Below are 21,596 nucleotides of genomic sequence, written 5' to 3' on the forward strand. Positions count from 1 at the left end.
GGCCTCCACCAGACTGAGTCCAGTACAGCTAGATGGTGCCTGGCTACCACCAGACTGCTCTGATCGGGATCACAACAGAGGGTCCCAGAGAGAGCTGGAGAAAATGTAGAACAAAATTCTAACACAAAAAAAAAGACCAGACTTACTGGCCTGACAGAGACTGGAAAAACCCCGAGAGTATGGCCACTGGACGCTCTTTTAGCTCAGTAATGAAGTCACTTCCAAGGTTCACCCTTCAGCCAAAGATTAGACAGCCCCATAAAGCAAAATGAGACTAATGGAGCACAACAGTCCAGGGACAAGGACTAGAAGGCAGGAGGGGGCAGGAAAGCTGGTAATAGGGAACCCAAGGTCAAGAAGTGACAGTGTTGACATGTCGTGGGTTTGTTAATCATTGTCATAAAACAATATGTGTACTGTTTAATGAGAAGCTATTTGTTCTGTAAATCTTCATCTAAAGTACAATTTAAAAAAATAGTCTCAGGAGGCATGGTTTAGCCTATCATACAAGATAGTCTGATAAAATCCCTAACCAATGGAGGCTGAGGGAGCTTTCTGCTTGGTGAGAACATCTGCTTTTGGGAGGCCAGCGTGTGCCTTGGGCATGGAAGCTTGGCACTGGGGACCCTGCAAAACCTCACCCTATACATCTCTTCATTTGTATCCTTTTTGGCTATAATAAATCTGTAGTCATAAGTATGGTATACCCCCAAAACAACCCAAACCCACTGCCGTAGAATCAATTTCAACTCACAGCGACACTATCGGACAGAGTAGAACTGCCCCATAGGGTTTCCAACGCTATAAATCTTTATGGAAGCAGACGGCCACATCATTCTCCCGCAGAGCAGCCAAACACTTTAACTATTAGTTAGCAGCTGAACAATTTAACTACTGCACCACTACGGATCCTTAAGTATGGTATACCCATAAAAACCCGTTGCTGTCGAGTCGATTCTGACTCATAGTGACCCTATAGGACAGAGTAGAGCTGCCCCATAGGGTTTCCAAGGAGTAGCTGGTGGATTCAAACTGTGAACCTTTAATGGTGAGCAGCCAAGCTCTTAACCAGTGTGCAACCAGGGCTCCTATATATGGTATACACTCCATGACTTCATTGAGTTGTTCCAGTGAATTATCAAGCCCAAAGGGGCAGTGGAAGCTAGCAGGACAGAAAGTAAGGGTGCCATAATGACTACTGAGCTTGCAGCTGGCATCCTGAAGGGGTAGTGGGAAATCAGCCCTGAATTTTTTGTGACCATCAGGTCATAAAGTTGGGGTGTCGTGTTGTTGTCGTTACGTGCTGTCAAGTAGGTTTTGACTCATAGCGACCCAATGTACAACAGAAGGAAACACTGCCCAGTCCTGTGCCATCCTCACAATCCTTGCTAAGTTTGAGCTCATTGTTGCAGCTACTGTGTCAATCCATCTTGCTGAGGATCTTCCTCTTTTTTGCTGACCCTCTACTTTACCAAGCATGATATCCTTCTCCAGGAAATAGTCCCTCCTGATAACATGTCCAACGTACATGAGACAAAGTCTTGGCCATCATTGCTTCTAATAAGCATTCTGCCTGTACTTCTTCCAAGACAGATTTATTCGTTCTTCTGGTCAAAACCCATCGCTGTCGAGTCGATTCTGATTCAGTGGCCAGTCCATTGTATATTCAGTATTCTTTGCCAACACCATAATTCAAAGGCATCAATTCTTCGTCTTCCTTATCCATTGTCCAGCTTTCACATGCATATGAGGCAATTGAAAACACCATGGCTTGGGTCAGGCACACCTTAGTCTTCAAGGTGACATCTTTGCTTTTCAACCCTTTAAAGAGGTCTTTTGCAGCAGATTTGCCCAATGCAGTGGGTCATTTGATTTCTTGACTCCTGCTTCCCAGGGCATTGATTGTGGATCTAAGTAAAATGAAATCCTTGATGACATCAAACTTTTCTCTATTTATCATGATGTTGCTTATTGGTCCAGTTGTGAGGATTTTTGTTTTATTTATATTGAGCTGTAATCCATTCTAAAGGCTGTAGGCTTTGATCTTCATCAGTAAGTGCTTCAAGTCCTCTTCACTTTCAGCAAGCAAGGTTGGCTCATCTGCATATCGCAGGTTAATGAGTCTTTCTCCAATCCTGATGCCACATTCTTCTCCATATAATCCAGCTTCTCGGTTTATTTGCTCGGCATACATATTGGAAGCGAAAGTTGGAAACAAAGAAGGATTGGTAGTGGGAAAATATGGCCTTGGTGATAGAAACAATGCTGGGGATCACATGATAGAATTTTGCAAGACCAATGACTTCTTCATTGCAAATACTTTTTTTTCACCAACATGAACGGTGACTATACACATGGACCTTGCCATATGAAATACACAGTAATCAAATTGACTACATCTGTGGAAAGGGACAATGGAAAAGCTCGATATCATCTGTCAGAACAAGACCAGAGCCGACTGTGGAACAGACCATCAATTGGTCATATGCAAGTTCAACTTGAAGCTGAAGAGAATTAGAACAAGTCTATGAGAGCCAAAGTATGACCTTGAGTATATCTGAATATATACCTGAATTTAGAGACCATCTCAAGAATAGATTTATGTGTCAAACACTAATGACCAAAGACCAAATGAGTTGTGGAATGACATCAAGGACATCATACACAAAGAAAGTAAGAGATGATCAAAAAGACAGGAAAGAAAGAAAAGACCAAAATGGATGTCAGAAGAGACTCTGAAATTGGCTTTTGAATGTCAAGTAGCTAAAGCAAAAGGAAGAAATGATGAAGTAAAAGAGCTGAACAGAAGATTTCAAAGGATGGCTCAAGAAGACAAAGATTATAATGACATGTACAGAGACCTGGAGATATAAAACCAAAAGGAAAGAACACGCCTGGCATTTCTCAAGCTGAAAGAACTGAAGAAAAAATTTCAAGCCTCGCGTTGCAATACTGAAGGATTCTACTACGGGGAAAGTATTAAATGACACAGGAACCATCAAAAGAAGATGGAAGGAATACACAGAGTCACTATACCAAAAAGAATTGGTCGACATTCAGCCATTTCAGGAGGTAGCATATGATCAGGAAGCAATGGTACTGAAGGAAGAAGTCCAAGCTGCACTGAAGGCATTGGAGAAAAACAAGGCTCCAGGAAATGACGGAATACTAATCGAGATGTTTCAACAAATGGGTGCAGTGCTGGAAGTGCTCACTAGTCTGTACCAAGAAATTTGGAAGATGGCTACCTGGCCAACCGACTGGAAGAGATGCATATTTATGCCTATTCCCAAGAAAGGTGATCCAACAGAATGTGGAAATTATTGAACAATATCAATATCACACGCAAGTAAAATTTTGCTGAAGATCATTCAAAAGCAGCTGCAGCAGTACATCAACAGAGAACTGCCAGAAAATCAAGCTGGATTCAGAAGAGGACGTGGAATGAGGGATATCATTGCTGATGTCAGATGGATCCTGGCTCAAAGCAGAGAATACCAGAAAGATGTTTACCTGCATTTTATTGACTATGCAAAGGCATTCAGCTGTGTGGATCATAACAAATTATGGATAACATTGCAAAAAATGGAAATTCCAGAACACTTCATTGTGCTCATGAGGAACCTGTACATACACCAAAGGCAGTCATTCGAACAAAACAAGGGGATACTGGGTCGTTTAATGTCAGGAAAGGTATGCGTCAGGGTTGTATCCTTTCACCATACCTATTCAGTCTGTATGCTGAGCAAATAATCCAAGAAGCTGGACTACATGAAGAAGAACGGGGCATCAGGATTGGAGGAAGACTCATTAACAACCTGCGTTACGCAGATGACACAACTTTGCTTGCAGAATGTGGAGAGGACTTTAAGTACTTACTGATGAAGATCAAAAACTATAGCCTTCAGTATGGATTACACCTCAACATAAAGAAAACAAAAATCCTCAAAACTGGATCAATAAGCAACATCATGATAAACGGAGAAAAGATTGAAGATATCAAGAATTTCTTTTTACTTCGGATCCACAATCGACACCCATGGAAGCAACAGTCAAGAAGTCAAATGACCCATTGTATTGGGCAAATCTGCTGCAAAAGACCTCTTTTAAGTGTTGAAAAGCAAAGATGTCACCTTGAAGACTAAGGTGCGCCTGACCCAAGCCATGGTATTTTCAATCGCCTTATATGCATATGAAAGCTTGACAATGAATAAGGAAGATCGAAGAACAATCAATGCCTTTGAATTATGGTGTTGGCAAAGAATATTGAATATAGCATGGTCTGCCAAAAGAACGAACAAATCTTAGAAGAAGTACAGCCAGAATGCTCATTAGAAGTAAGGATGGTGTCGTGGATGGAATTATGTCCCCTAAAAATGTCTGTCAACTTGGCTAGGTCATGATTCCCAGTATTGTATGGTTGTCTATCATTTACCATCTGATGTGATTTCCCTATGTGTTGTAAATGCTATCACTATGATGTAATAAAATGGATTAGCAGCAGTTATATTGATGAAGTCTACAAGATTAGATAGTGTCTTAAGCCAATCTCTTTTGAGATATAAAAGAGAGAAGTAAGCAGAGAGACAGGGGGACCTCATACCACCAAGAAAGCAGTGCCGGGAGCAGAGCACGTCCTTTTGAAGTGAGGTTCCTGTGCTGACATGCTCCCAGAACAAGGGAAGACTGATGACAAGGACCTTCCTCCAGAGCCAATGGAGAAAGCCTTCCCCTGAAGCTGACGCCCTGAATTTGGACTTGTAACTTACTAGACTGGGAGGGAATAAATTTCTCTTTGGTGAAGCTATCTACTTGTGGTATTTCTGTTATAGCTGCACTAAATGACTAAGACAGATGGCGAGACTTTGTCTCACATACTTTGTACATGTTATGAGGAGGGACCACTCCCTAGAGAAGGACATCATGCCTGGTAAAGTAGAAGGTCAGTGGAAAAGAGGAAGACCCTCAACGAGATGGATTGACACAGTGGCTGCAACAATGGGCAAGCATAACAATGATCATGAGGATGACGCAGGACTGGACAGTGTTTTGTTCTGTTGTACATGGGGTTCCTATGAGTTGGAACCGACTCAACAGCTCCCAACAAGAACAACAACATAATCCTATTATCACAACCAGCCAAAGTTAGTACGGAAAAGAAACAATAGACTCAGAGTTCTTAAAGGTCAAAATAATTACCTAGGATACTTATTTAAAAAGTCGATTTCTCATGTTGATTGAGTTCATACGGATTCAGTCAGCAAAATTCAGACTGTGGGAAACTCCTTGGGACAAGCAGTCTAGGTTCCTTCAGATAAATTGCTAGAAGGAAACAAGTAGATGGAGTGGAATCTGGACTGAATGAGATTTAAGAGATGTAACGACTACTTGTAATGCTTAAATCTTATTAATATCCTCATTTGAATAAGCAAACTTTTAAAAATGTAGATAAGAGGTTTATTTGAACACTGATAGGATATTTGATTATGTTAAGGAAGTATCGTTTCAGGTGTAATTATGTTTTGTGATTAAATATTTTAAAGAATCATCACCTTTTAGATGATTCTTTATATAATGAAACAAAATGAAGTGAAATATCTTCTACTTGCTTCAAAGTGTTGGGGATAGAGTTGAAAGAAGAATGGCCGTGAATTAAAATTATTAATGGACGACACATACATAGTGTCGTTATACTATCCTCTTTACTTTTGTATATGATAATAATTGTCCATAATGTAAAGTTAAAATGCATACTTCTGAGACCAGCAGCAAGAGGTAATATAGGTAGTTCCCAGCTTACTACAGAGTTCCATTCTAACAACTCTGTCATAAATCCATTCTGACTTAAGTCGAATACCTCATTTCTTTCTTTTTTTCATTTTCATTATTACTGCCCTTTATTATCAGTATCTTTATAAATCTGATCTTTACTTATCTTTGTGGGTAGGAAACATTACATATAAACTTACATATATATTTTAATACATATTACACAAAAAAATACACCATAAAAAAAAGGACAGTTGTAGTATGGTTTGTAATAACAGAAATACATCGTAAGTTGGGGGCTACCTAATTCAGTAAGTTTGGGTTGGGTCTCAGGAATATGCAATTTCAGTTATTACCCACGTGATTCTCATATAGGATTTCCACATGCACCAACTTGAAAAACATTCCTATAAACCAATCTCACTTTTGAAACATACATGTAAAAATCTTGGATACAATATTAGAAAATCAAACAGTGTACTAAAAAATAACGTGTAATCTAAGTAAGATTTATCCAAGGAATGCAAAGATGGTTCAATGAAAGCAGATCTATTGATATAATCAATTGTGTTAGATTTTATTCAGGTAGGTAATGCTAGCTGCTGTAACAACTCCAAAATCTCAATGCTTTAATACAAAAAGTTTCATATTCATATATAATATGTATCCTAAATTTTCCTTAACAGCTTTCTTCCAGCCAATGACTAAGAATCAGGGCTTTTTTCATTAGGGGTTATATCATCACAGACTCCTTTATCTCCAGCCGCGCGGACCAGAGAGACAGTGTGAAAGATGGCGTGGGACATTTAGGGACGAGTGATAAAAATGACATAGGTCACTTTCATATGTTCCATTGGCCGTAATCCAGTCTTATGGCTCTAATCTAACTGCCTGGGAAGCTGGTAAATGCAGTCTTCTCATGAGCACAGAAGAGGAAGCTAGATTGATGACCACCCACCTAGTGTCTGCAACAGATGTCAAAAAGAGATACCATACAAAGAATTTCCTTTACTTAGCATATTCCACATTGAAAGTCCAAGTCTACTTGCCACCAAATTATGACATTATTTTCATTTCTCTGTTGTCAGTTTGGATCTAAGAACAAACGAACCTGTAACCTTTTGGAATTTTCCTTGTTCTTAATAAGAGGAAATTCTGCACTTAATAGTACTGATTTAAAACAAATTCCTCACTTAAAGTGACAAAACCATTTTGATTCTCCTGGAATCCACATGTGTAGTTTCATGGAACTGGAGCGACCCACCTAGGCCATCTGTCCTTAAGTGTCCTTTTGACCCTTGAAGGAACGGGTTCCCCGGAGTCACCTTCAGGTCAGACAATAGCTTAGTAAGCAGCTTAATGGAGACCATTTGGCCTTAGGCATTGAGTTCTTCTGGAAAATTATCTATGTTCAGGAACTCCAGGATCTGACTAGAGGCTATTTTAGAATGTATGGCATGTCCTTGGAAACCCTGGTGGCATAGTGGGTAAGTGCTACGAATGCTACCAGGTGCTCCTTGAAACTCTATGGGGCAGTTCTACTCTGTCCCATAGGGTCGCTATGAGTCGGAATCAACTCGATGGCAGTGAGTTTGGTTGTTTGGCATGTCCTTGGTGACAGTTTCTGTAACCTGCCGTGTGCTTTGATGTTATCTCTTGAAATTAACATAACAATGACCTATATAACCTGCCTTCACTGTTCCCTCTGTGGAGTGCCTTCCCCATATGTTGATCCTTCTTTTCCTTGATGCTACCCAATTCAAATCGTATCTACTCACAATAAATAGATTCGGTTATACTAATTTTTGGTGTTTCTCTAAGCAATTTAGGTTTTTGACAAAAATAAAAACAAAACAACTAGAAACTATGTTAAAAAAGATTAGCAACCTAGAATAAAGGAACTTTACTTGATAGATACTTTAACAAATATGAAATGCTATTATAAAAGTTGAGAAAAAGACAGGATCTACTCAACATCAAATCGTTGGTCCTAGCTGGTGCCTTAAGTCAAGAAAAAGAAAAATATAATATTCAAAAAGAAAATAGAAAATGCTATTGTGTAGATAATTAGCTATAAAATATAACTGAATCAACTGAGAGACTTATAGCTAAAAGGACAAAGAAAAATCTATATGTAAACATAAACGTTTTTATGGCAGATACGCAAATTGGCTTCCAGAGTCCTCTGCAGCAAGGGTAATGAATGTGATTTGGGTGCTATGGTATAAATTCACAGAAGTCTTGAATTCAGAACTAAATTAAGTGGAGGAAGAGGTGGTACACACAAAGCATCCATTTTGCTAGTACATATCCAGCATTTGTGTCATAGTTTTGGAACCATTGTTCTGGCAACAGTTATTCTCTCAGATTGTTGCTAAAGATGTAGAAGCAACAGTTGTTATACTGGTTGCCTGATTCCCAGAGTAGTGTGATACTAGGGCCAAGAACTGGAATAGTAGTTCCTGATTCCCCAGTTTCTGGATTGTGGCAAAGAAAGCTATTCCCTTGGCAGACCAGTTTTGCAATGTTGTTGTGGGAGTCATCACTGGTAGCCCAGCCTATAGCCTGCTCCTTCTGTCTTTCTGTTGAGTTTGTAAGCACTTAGTTCCCCATACAAAGCTCCTTTCTGCTTAAAATAGCTAGAGGGCTTTCTATTTATGCAACTGAATCCCAAATGTATTCACTGTTAGGTGACTACTGCAGGCCACATGAGCACTCTATGACTTCCTGATGGCAAAACTAACCTATGTGTTTACCTCTCTCTCCTCCCCAAATACTATTGAAATAACAACAAGTTGAAGGAAGAAGAGGAGAGGAGTGAGAGAGAAGTAGTTTATAATTGTACCACTAAGTAGGGTATGGTTCCATCATTGGAACAAAAACTTTTAGAAATCACTGTAAGATATTAAGGTGATAAAATAAAATTGAGGGAAATCAATGATAGTTGTGTTGAATATTTATTGCAGTCAAACTGGGGCTCCCAAAAGATCTTTGGAGTAACACAAGGTTCTAAATATCTGCACCAGAAGAGGTGAATTTGAAGGACTTCAATTTGAAAACTGTGAGAGGGCCCTGGACCTGTATTACTATCCTTGGCATTCTTCTCTAGGCTTGGATTTTGCTTGGATTTCTTGCTATGTAAAGTGAGGGATTTCATTTGACATGTTTTTAACATGTGAAGTAACACCAGAGAGAGAAGGAGAGTAAGTACCCCCAGCTAACTTAGAATTATAGAATCAGTGAATGTTAAGAAACTTGTAGACATGTCAGAAGCCATTTGGATTTGCCTCATGAATCCAAACATTCAACAACTAAATCATTAAAATAGGTAAATTTTGAGAAAGTTGTTTAACAAAGTTTTAACGATCTCTATGGGTGAATGATTGGTGAGCAGTAGTGGTCCAGTGGTAGAATCCTCGCCCTCCATGTGGGAGACGTAAGGCTCGATTCCTGACCAATGCACCTCAAGCACAGCCACCACTTGTCTGTCAGTGGAGACTTGTGTGTTGCTATGATGCTGAACAGGTTTCAGCAGAGTTTCCAGACTAAGAAAGGCCTGAAAATCAGCCAATGAAAACCCTGAACATCAGCCAGTGAAAACCCAATCGATCACAACAGTCTGATCCTGTTGTGCATGGGGTTGCCATGAGTCAGAGGCCAACATGATGGCAGCTAACAACAATGGATGAATGATTACCAAGAATAAATAGCTAACATTTATTGAATGCTCACTATGTGTCAGGTACCCTGCTAAGAAATTTACATGTATTATATCATTTAATCACCAACAGCCCCATGCATGTAGGTATGAGTATTATCCCCATTTACAGGTGGGGAAACTGAAGCTTAGCGAGATTAAATAACTTGCCTGTAATCATAGTGCTGATAAGTGGTGGAGCTGGCATTTGAACCCAGTTTAGTCTGAAGTTAGAGTCCAAGCTCTTAATCACTCTCCTCTACTACCTATTTATAACAATTAATTACATTTATTCACAAAGGCTTTGGACTGAAGGTCAGCTTAGCATCATGGTAGTTAAGAGCATGTAAAATGGCCATAATAATAATGTCAACTTCATTCTTTGTGAGGATTAAATTAATTAATGTAATGCACTAAAACATTCCCTGGCAGCATAGTTAACACTCAATAAATGGTAGCTATTATTATGGAGCCCTGGTGGTACAGCAGTTAAGAGCTCGGCTGTTAACCGAAAGGTTGGCAGTTCAAATCCACCAGCTGCTCCTTGGAAACCCTATAAGGGCAGTTCTACTCTGTCCTGTAGGGTTGCTATGAGTAGGAATCGACTTGATGGCAACAGGTTTTTTTGGTTATTGTTATTATGGATATTCTCCCTTACTAGGTATTTAACCTATGTATGAATAAACTCTAATGATAATTAAAATCTAGTCTCAGATAAAAATACATTTAAAATACTCAGTTGGGAATTTATACTTTGCAATACCCATGAGAACACAAATTCCCATAGAAAGAGAAAAATTAGCATTATAAGGCCATTATATCATTCTTTAAAATATTTGATATGTGTGGCATTACAGGATGTCCCAAGCTTTTACTCTGTATGGGAATGACCTTAAGAATATAACAGTTTTTTCCCAGAAGAACTAGATGGTGCCCGGCTACCACCACCGACCTCTCTGACAGGGATCACAATAGAGGGTTCTGGACAGAGCAGGAGAAAAATGTAGAACAAAATTCAAATTCACAAAAGAAGACCCAACTTACTGGTCTGACAGAGACTGGAGGAAACCTGAGACTATGGCCCCCGGACACCCTGCTAACTCATAACTGAAGCCACTCCAGAAGTCCACCTTTCAGCCAAAGATTAGACAGGCCTATAAAACAAACAATAACACACATGAGGAATGTGCTTCTTAGTTCAATCAAGTATATGAGACCAAATGGGCGACACCTGCCCAAAAGCAAGGATGAGAAGGCAAGAAGGAACAGGAAACCTAGGGTGTAAAGGAGAAGGGGCACAGTGCTGACACATTGCGGGGATTGCAACCAATGTCACAAAACAATTTGTGTATAAATTTTTAAATGAAAAACTAATTTGTGCTGTAAACTTTCACCTAAAACACAATAAAATTTAAAAAAAAAGAAAGTAACAGTTTTTAAATGTGTTTTAATTTCTTTCTTTTTTTTTTAATTAGAGAAAAGCGGTTGCAAGAATGGAAAGCCCTTAAGAAAAAACAAAAATTTGGGGAATTAAGAGAAATTTCTGGAAATCAGTATGTAAAAGAAGTCACAAATGCAGAAAAAGATGTGTGGGTTATAATTCATCTATACAGATCAAGGTAATTACCATAGCATTTTCTCAAAATGTTAATATACTAATGTTTTAAACTATATGTATCTGATTTTAAGATTCTGTAAAGCATACAATAGAGTACCCCAAAAAAAAATACACGCATACATACTTTAGAGTTTTTGATATTCATTGGCTTCAGGAGTTTAGGTATTTTAAATTATTTTCATTTCTAATTTAAAGAACATGTCACACTTAGAAAAATAAGCACTCTTCGGCGGTTAATTTAAAAAAACTTTTTATTATGGAAAGTTTCAAACATAGAAAAAAGTAGAAAGAATGATAAAATGAGAATCCCAAATACCTACCACCTAGTTTCAACAATTAATATTTTGTCATATTTATTTAATTATGTGTGTGTATTTGTGGAACCATTTCAAAGCAAATTACACAGAGCATGATGCTTTAGTCCTATATACTTCAATGTGCATCTTCAAAAATACGGACATTCTTCTACGTAACCACAATAACATTTTCATGCCTAACAACAATAATTCCCTAATTACATCTAATACCTAGCCCTTACTCAAATTTCCCAACTAACTTCAAAATGTCTTTTATAAATACCCATTTCTTTTTAACAAGGATCCAATCAAGGATCATGCAGTGTAAATGGATACATCATGTCTCTTAAGCTGTGGCATCACTAGGGTTGGTGTCACCCACTGCAGTAACTCATGGTAACCCATAGACCTCCTCCCGTACCAGACCATACAGACCATACAGAATCCTTAGTAATGCACCATACAGACCATACAGAATCCTTAGTAATGCTTTTTGTACTACTGTTACTTGTAAATCATAATTCCCATATATCACTCCTTCTTTTCCATTAATTACTACTTCATTCTCAAAAAAGTTATTGATATAGGTTCACAAATACTAATTGCCATGATATTGTAGCTAAAACACCAGAAAATTTGACAAAATCAGTGACTATAAAAACGGCAGCAACAGAAACAACAGTGCATGCTTGTAGCTTGTGCAGACAAAACCACAAGATTCAAAGCATCATTGTATTTGGATAATAATGACAGCTCTGACCGAAGTGCATTAGAAGGTTCAAAAAGTAAATTAGCATAGAGTTTTAGCCTTGTAGGTATATTGATACATGCAAGCTGTGCTTACGAAAGATGCTTTTGTTGTTATAACTAACAGCAGGGATATTTTTATAAAAAGTAATTTCTGCTGAAACACTGCACAATAATTTTATAGACAGTCATTTTGGTGTCACCCCCTCTGACAGTGTCACCCAGTGTGGTCTGCACCCCCAGCGTCCCCCCGGTGATGCCACTGGAACTGGGCCTACTTTTAATTCAAGTAAAGGCTCAGCCTGCTTAGGAGTCTTAGTCACTCTGGGCCAGTGAGCCTACTGGCTCAACTTGAAGACTGTCTTGTTTTTGGTCTTATACAATCTTACACCTGTGTGCAAATTCTAATTTTGGTCTTCTACGTTAGTCCTATACCCAACTTCATACTTTGAACCTCGAAATGCCATAATTAGGCCCTTAACTTTTTTTCTAATGTCAAAGATCTCTTTTATATTTTACAGTTCTTCTGGGGTTAAAAATTCTTGTCCCTGAGCCCCCAATACCACATCTGTTCCCCTACCACTTGTTATCAGAACTGTTTTCAGGAAACCACTTTCTCCGTGCACACCAATGGATTATGCCATACTCTCTTCTTCTTAAAAAAAAAAAAAAAAAAATTATTGTGGTGAAAATATACACAACAAAACTTTTGCCAAGTCAACAATTTCTACATGTATAATTTAGAGATACTGATTACATTATTCATGTGTGCAACCATTATCACTATCCTTTTCCAAATTATTCCATCACCGTTAATATAAACTCAGTGCCCCCTAAGCAAAAACTACCTCTTTTCCCCTTACGTCTCCCCTCAACCACTAATAATCTTTGTTTTTCATATATTTGCTTGTTCCATTTAAGTGAGATCATACGGTATTTGTCCTTTTGCGACTGACTTATTTTGCTCAGTATAATGTTTTCAGTGGCATGCATCAGGACTTCATTTCTCTTTACGGCTGAGTAAATGCCATACTCTTAATTCCATACTTTTCATTGCCACCACCAATGTCTGCCTCCCTTCTGCCTAGCCCCTTCATCCCAAGTGTCTGTCATACAAAGGGGAAGAGGAACCAAGACCAACAGCGCAAGGCTGATTCATATGAGGTGGAGGTCACACACGCCTACTTTCCCCACCATCTTTACCAATTCTGACACCAACCATCCCTCCCACAGCACTCTCTACTTTGTTCAATATTTCATTGCAATGCCCACACAGAATTCACAGACCATATTCACAATTATGAGTTTTTTTAGGGAAGTAACAGTTATGTGGGCCACCCACTAAAATACAGCAGTATCTAGATTTGTTATTGTTGTTAGGTGCTGTTGAGTCAATTTCAACTCACAGTGACCCCATGTGACCCAGTAGAACTGCTCCATAGGGTTTCCTAGGCTGTAATCTTTATGCGAGCAGATCACCACATCTTTCTCCTGTGGAGCGGCTGGATGGGTTCGAACTGCAACATTTTGTTAGCAGCTGACCACTTAACCATTGTGCCACCAGGGCTCCTTTCTAGATATGTAGCAGATTATAATTATCAAAAGAAATGGTATAGATATATTGTGAAGTGTACTTATATAATACATTTAATTTGTTTTTCTTAGCTTTTATATAATATCACCTATAATTATGAGGATTTGCAAGTGGAGATGCAAAGACAAATTAAGGCACCTGTTTCTGCCATTAAGGAACTTACAATGTAGTGACAACAAAGTCTTTTAGATACTATGGTTGAAGTCTACACAGTTAGTAAAGGCACTGAAGAGGGAGTAGTTAGTTCTATCTTTGGAGGAGGGAAGTATGGAAAGTTCTATAGAGTAAGCAATTCTTGGTCTTGTTCTCAAAAATTAAGAAAAGATTCTCCAAGTTTACATGGTTGGAGGAAATAGACAGGATGGATGGGGTATTTTAGATGGAGTATGCTGCTTGAACAAAGGTACAGAAATGAGAGGCATCATGGCTTTAAGTAATTTGTTCTGGCTGAAACATGTGGTGCAATATGGTGGCAGACAGAGAATAATGCTGGGGAGGTAGGCAAGGGCCAGACCATGGAGAACCTTGAAGGCCACACTGAGGAGTCTGGCTTTTATCCTGAAGGCAGTGAAGAAACATTGAAAGATTTTAAGCTTAAGGAAAGGGTGGTTGTTACACAATGAGATTTTCATGCAGCCATCCCTCTGTGAACAGGGTCAAGGATAAGTTTGGGGAACCAAGACTGGAAACAGACCATTTAGAGGAATCCGATGCAACTCAGATAAGGCACGAGTAAGGCAATCAGGAAAGAGAAGAGAGAATAGGTATAAGAAATGATAAGGTGGTAGAATTAATATGACTTGATCATTGATTTGATGTTGTGGAGGAAAGGAGAATTTTGGCCAAACTAATACAAGAGAAAGATCAGATTTTTGTTTTTATTTTATTTTTGAGGGGGAGAGAGGCAATGGTGGTGGTGGAGTTGGTCAGCTGTTGATAACATCAGAGTGGAAAAGATTGCCCAAAGAATGTGTCTAGAATGAGAAGAGGGTCCAGGACGTAATCTGCATTTGAGGCATAGACAGAAGAAGGAAGTAAGAGAGACAAAAAGAAAATTAATAGAAACTGTTTTCACAGAAACCAAAAAAGGAGAGAGTTTTAGGAAGGGAGATGAACAGAAATAATGACTTCTATTTTTTTTAATCTGAGCTTTGAACACATAAAGAGAGGGTTGTTATTAGAAGGGTACAGAGTTGTAAGGGAACGTTATTTTAAAGACTTATTAATTTGAATATGTTATGTAAAGTGGAGAAAGAAACATTTGGAGAAGGGAAGACTGAGGAAATAGGAAAGAGAGAAGCAGGATAACCAACAGAGAAAGGTCCCATAGGAAATGGAAGGAACATGGGATAAAGTAGAGGGACTAGCCTTGAAAAAAGCCGTGAGTGGTGGACTGGGAGAAAAGGTACTAAAGTTCTTTCAACTGAAGAACGGGTATAATGGGAGTTAAGTAGTACAGCAGGAAGAACTGGAGGTTTGGTCACACTTCCAATCAATTTTAAATTTCTGAAGAGGAATAGTTCTGGTAAGTGGGGACCAAGATGTGGCATGGGAATGGAATATTACAAAAAATATGGGTAAAGTTTGTTGGAATCAAGAAAGTCAAGGAACTCTGAGACAAGAAATTTTGAATGTGATATTGTCATTATGTGGAAATAAGCCCATGATGGTGACAAGAGTTGGGATCCCCTTGTTTCAACTTAGAACTGCCAAGGATTCACCAGAAATTTCCTGTTTTTTTCTAAGTGTCCTACAAACTGGGAACTGGCTTAAATTTAGTTAGGCATCAAATTCCCATGGCAACAAGTTTCATTCTAAGGTTATAATGGTGTTTCCAATACAAATCAAGGGACTCTATGGTTTAGCATTACTAGAGGTAAAAATAGAGGATGATAATGATATACACTTAAATTAAAAACTATCTAAAGATATATTTTTGCCATAGAGATGTTTCAGTTATTTTATTAGATTGAGAAAAATAGTTTTTTTTTAAGTTATCATGTCTACTCTTTTTCTTTTTAGCATCCCAATGTGTTTGTTGGTTAACCAGCATCTTAGTCTCCTAGCAAGAAAGTTTCCAGAAACTAAATTTATTAAAGCCATTGTGAATAGCTGTATTCAACATTACCATGACAATTGTTTACCAACAATTTTTGTTTATAAAAATGGTCAGATAGAAGGCAAATTCATTGGAATTATAGAATGTGGAGGGATAAATCTCAAACTAGAAGGTAATGATGTTATTTTTAAAATTTTGTTTATAAAAATAACATGAAAATTTTTAAGAATTAAAAAGTATCATGAAAGTTGATTTCCTTAAAATATAAGGTTGTCTTCTCACTTCTTGTCTTTTCTTGTACTCCCCCAGATTAATTTTCCTACAATAATACTCTTGCTTAAAAACCCTTATAGTTCCCTATGTCAAGTAAGATAAAAATTGTCTTCTGCTTTACAATTTGAGCCAACCTATCCAACTATACTTCTGCCTACTTTCTGGTCTTCAGCTACTACCCCTAGACCCTCTTTACTCATTTGGGCCATCCAACTTTGTTTCATACTCTTTCTCTGTACCTGAAATACCCTACTCTTCTTTATTCTCCCTGTCCAAACTCTATTTCTTTTTGGGTATCCTCAATTCCTATTTATTCCATTATGTAATCCTGGACCAATTTATAATCTGTGTTCCTCTCCTCACTGAATTCCTATACCACATATTCTCTATAGAATTTATTTTTTACTTGCTCACATACTATCCAATTCTACTGATTAATCAATTCCCATTGAGTCTTATCTCCTTAACAAGTGCAAGGACCATGTCTCATTATTTCTCTTTCCTAGCATACAGCACAGGACTTCATTTATACTTGTTACCTTCTTTAATGATTTCTAACCTAGTAGCAAGGCTTTATCCCTGATCTAGTCATTTCTTGGAACTGCTTTATTATTAAACTAAAAATCCTTTGTTCTCACCATAACTTTCATTACATTAAATTCATCATTGATTTATTTTATTGATTTATATGAGAAGATGGTTGTTCTCAACTGCTATTCTTGCACTGTCATTCTTCCTAAACTGTTTTTGGCCTTACTGAGACCTTGGATACTTTAATTGCACCAGAATGCACTCCTCTTTCTCTGCTAGTCTCTAATGCTCCTCGTTTCATCACCTTATTTTTCCGTCTTGGACCTCATCCTTTTAATTAAAAAAATTTAATGCATAAGAGTATAAAGAATAATATAGTAAACATTCATGTAATCATTATCCACAAATAACAAATGTGAACAAATGTTTATTCACATTTGCTTCAGCTGTTTGTTTGCTGTTTTTGAAATAAACAGTACAGATACGGTTGAAGTTACTTGTATTTCCATTCCTAATCCCATTCCCTGCCCCACCTCCCTAGAGATAATCATGATCATTAATTTAGTGTGTATTGGTCTGTGTTTTTATACTTTACATATATAGCCATTAAAATATATATGTAATAATTGTATTGTAAATTTGAAGCTATTCAATACATGGGATTCTATTGCAGTATCATTCTATAACTTTTTAACTCAGCAACAGTATTTTCAAAATCTGATGGCTGTTTCATATAAATCTGATTCAATAATTCTAAATTCTATCTAGCATTCTTTCATAAGATATACCACAATTTGTTTATCATTACCCCACTGATAGAAATTTGAGTTGTTTCCAATTTTCACGTTATAAAAAAATTGACTTTGACCGTCCTTGTGTCCACTTATGAAAATTTCTCAAGGATATATAAGGAGTTGTGGGATCATACAGCATACACATTTTCAATTTCACTAGATATTGTCAAATTGTTCTACAAATAATAGCATAAATTCATCAGCAGTATATGAGAGTTCCATTTACCCACGTCCTCACCAAATTTTGGTATTGTTAGACTTTTTTTTTTGCCAGTCAGATGGATATGAAATGGTATCTTGCCATTGTTTAAATTTTCATCTGGCTGATTACTAGTGGAGTTAAGCATTTTTCCATATGTACTGGTCATTCTGATTTTCTCTCCTAATTATTCATACATGTTGCCTATTTTCAATTGTGTTGTTTTATTGATTTATAGCAGTGTGTGCATATATGTAAAAACTTCTGGATACTAATCTTATATGTATTGCTAATATAGTCTCACCAGCTATGACTTATCATTTCATTTTGGGTGTCAGATAAAAGTAATAATATCGTCATAGTTAAATTTACTAACTTTTTCATTTATTTTGTACTTTTTGTGCTTTCTTTTAAAAACCCTTCTCTGTTACAAGGTGAAATGACCTTCTATACTTCTAATACTCTTAAAGTTTTGTTCTTCATCTTAGGTCTTGAATAACACTGGGGTTTCCTTTTGTGTATGATATGATGTAAGGGATGTATTTCATTGTGGTTTTGATTTGCATTTCATGTGTTTGTTGGCCATTTGGATATCCTCCTTGGTGAAATGTCTACCCAAGTCCTTTGACTATTTTCTCATTGGGTTGTCTTTTTGTTCTTAAGTTGTAGAAGTTTTATATATATTTTAGATACTAGACCCTTATTGGATATATGGTTCCAAAAAATATTCTCCTAATCTGTAGGTTGTCTTTTCACTTTTTTGATAAAGTCCTTTGATGAACAAAAGTATTTAACTTTTTCGAGGCCCCCATGAAATTCTTTAGGTTGATGGGTTTCTTTCTTTATCTTGTGATCAGTTTTGCCTGAGGTCTAGTAGTCTCTTCAAAGAACCAGCTTTTGATTTTGTTTGGTCATCCCTATTGTTTTTGCTCCTCTAATTTTGCTAAAGTCTTTTCTTCATTATATCCCTTCTTCTGCTTTCCTTGGTTCATTCTTTTTACTTACGTTATTCTTTTCCAAGCTTCTTGATTTGAACTTTCAAATCCTTTAAATTCAGTCATTTAAAAATAATTTTAACCATAATTTCCCCCTTTAAGTATAACTTTAGCTGTATCCAGTGTGTATTTTGCTATGTAGTACTTTATTGTCATCAGTTCTAAATATGTCATCATTTCCACATTAATTTTATGAGTCAGCTTCTGTTTCATATAGCTGATAAATTCTTTTTTTTATTCTTTAAATACTTTTATCTGATTTAATGATTGGTTATTTATTGCAGAACTTGAATGGAAACTGGCAGAAGTTGGAGCAATACAGACTGATTTGGAAGAAAACCCCAAAAAAGGCATTGTAGATGTGATGGTATCTTCAATTAGAAACACTTCTATTTATGATGATAGTAATAGTTCAAACAGTGATAATGATGATACCAAGTAGAAATATTTAATAAATGGCTTTAAAGTGTTTATATACTGCATGTTTTATTTACTGCTGCCTTTATAATCAGATCACAAAATTTATAGATTTTATTTTCATTTTTATTTTGGAAGTATAGCTTATATATCATTTCAAAAGCTTTCAGTTATTTCAGGATATTCATTGCCTCCAACAAAACTAGAACGTGTACTGAACTCTTAACATCCTTTTTATGAACGATATTGGACTAAAAACACAAATATTACAAGTCGTTTGAGTTGCTTACTCACTTCCAAAGAAACTCATGAATGACGATTATGAGACAGAACCATGAAATTGCATTTAATTTAAATCCACAGATTTTTAAGTCTATTATTTGGGGGCCTTGAGTGAAAATACTTAATTAAATTTATTATCATATGCTTTCTTTTGAAGTCTCTTACTATTAAAAATTAACTACTCAATAGAAAAATGCAATTTAAAGATTCTGAAAAGTACATAAGAAACATCTTCCATTCATTATTATTGTTCTTAGTTATTAAATTAGGAAGCTATTATGTATTCTCATTAATAGTTAAATTATAAAATAATTAAAATAGTATGACATGTAAATTTCTAAATCATGAGACAGAGAGGTGAGAAAAATATATTTTGGGGTTTACCTAAGTCCCTGGCTGGTGCAAATGGTTAACATGCTTTGCTGCTAACTGAATGGTTAGAGGTTCAAGTCTACCCAGAGGCACCTTGGAAGAAAGGCCTGGTGATCTACTTCTGAAAAATTAGCCATTTAAAACTCTATGGAGCACAGTTCTACTCTGACACACACGGCGTCGCCATGAGTCAGAACTGACTCGACAGCAACTGCTACTGGTATGTTTTCATAGCAATCACAGAAGAATTCAGCATGAGAAAACATACAACAGTATGACACTGCAGATGACCTGCAGGATGTCTTATCTTGGCTTAAAAATGAGCATTACTTTTAGAGAGAAGGACTTGGTGGTAAATCCAGCACATAATAGTTCAGTAACATATTTTATTCTCATATTTTTGTTTGTATTGATGACCCATAATTCTGTATATGGTTGTTCACTAATGTTTTTGAGAATGTATTAAGTTTAAATGCTTAGATTACAAAAATAAGTTGGTGAGAATAATGCAGTTTAATATGGAGTCAAGAAAAGGCTCTTTGTTTCTATGGGGTGGGGGTATTAGGGATCATATTAGACTACAGAGAAGGATGAAGAGGAAGGAAACTTAAATACAGATTTGAGTAAGGTGATGATTTATTTCACCAGAGAAGGTACAATCAAACAGTCTAACTTTAGAAAGGATTAGGAAGTCCCTTTTCTCCTGATATAGTAAAGAAGGGTTTGTAAAAATATATACCTTGGGACTAGAGGGAAGGACAATTGAGAGAAGTCACACACATGGGTCTTTATCATATCATTATTCACATGTATGAGAGAAGTATTTACCTAGTTATATTAATCCAAATCCTGAACTTCTACTTAACAAACGGGTAGATAAATTCCTGTTAAGGATAAAACAGCTGTAGAAATGAAAGGAAGAGCCATATTATCACCAATTTATAATGTAATTCTAACTCTGTCTAATACATATTAATAAGAACACTATTTTCTCCTCCAGTTGAAACCAAATGCAAAAGGTCTCCTTAATCTTTTTTAACATAAACACATACTTAGCTATTTTCTATTTCAAGTTAAAATTAACAGAGGCAGTACTAATAGTATTTAACATAGCTGAATAAAAAGATACGTATTTCCCTCTTAACTCTTTACTCAGATCCACCAGGTGGCAGTATGTTTCTATACACAATCACAGTTCATGAAGATTTTTAACATTTGTAAAAATCAATTTATAAAATTATAGTATGTTAGAGCTGGCTGGTTTAGATTCCAGCATCACTCCCCGCAACAGACACACACACACACACGCACACATTCTTCTAAGCAAGGACTCATGGATTGTAGCCCTGGCTGTAGGAATAGGTACATGGTCCTAAATGTTGGCAGTTTTCTTTAGAAGGTGAGATACTTCATGATCTTTATTCTCTATCTTGGGCCTCACCTACCATCCCTCTTATAGAGGTTGTTAGCTGTATATGGAATTTAAGCAAATTCTGAGACGTGAGAATTATACATCAATGTTAACTGCCAACACTTATGTGAGATTTCTTATGTACCAGGTACTATTCATATATTACATGTATACATATATATTTTAAAAAAATCTTCAGTTTCCTCATCTTTGGCATTAGTGGTCGGTGTGTAAATTTCAGTAATAGTCATATTAACTGGTCTTCCTCGTAAGCATATGGGTATTACCACTGACAGCATTGTACTTCAGGATAGATCTTGAGATCTTGAAATGTTCTTTTTGATGATGAATGCAATGCCATTCCTCTTCAATTTGTCATTCCCGGCATGGTAGACCATATGATTGTCTGATTCAAAATGGCCAGTACCAATCCATTTCATCTCACTATGCCTAGGATATCGATGTTTATGCATTCCATTTCATTTTTGATGACTTCCAATTTTCCTAGATTCATACTTCATACATTCCACGTTCTGATTATT

The 21,596-nt window shown here is 36.8% G+C and overlaps 1 protein-coding gene across 1 annotated transcript in view; it reads left to right on the forward strand.

Moving 5' to 3' along the window:
• The window catches only part of PDCL2 (phosducin like 2), a 46,123-nt gene extending 27,088 nt beyond the window's left edge, over positions 1–19,035 (forward strand). Inside the window, exons 4-6 of the mRNA XM_012557420.1 lie at positions 10,942–11,085; positions 15,744–15,952; positions 18,857–19,035. Of these exons, the coding sequence (XP_012412874.1) occupies positions 10,942–11,085; positions 15,744–15,952; positions 18,857–19,014 (511 nt within the window). The 3' untranslated portion in view covers positions 19,015–19,035. The remainder of the gene's footprint in view (positions 1–10,941; positions 11,086–15,743; positions 15,953–18,856) is intronic.
• Positions 19,036–21,596: the final 2,561 nt, after the last annotated feature.

The sequence above is a fragment of the Trichechus manatus genome, unplaced genomic scaffold (genome assembly GCF_000243295.1).
Source record: "Trichechus manatus latirostris isolate Lorelei unplaced genomic scaffold, TriManLat1.0 scaffold00101, whole genome shotgun sequence".
NCBI classification, from domain to species: Eukaryota; Metazoa; Chordata; class Mammalia; order Sirenia; family Trichechidae; genus Trichechus; species Trichechus manatus.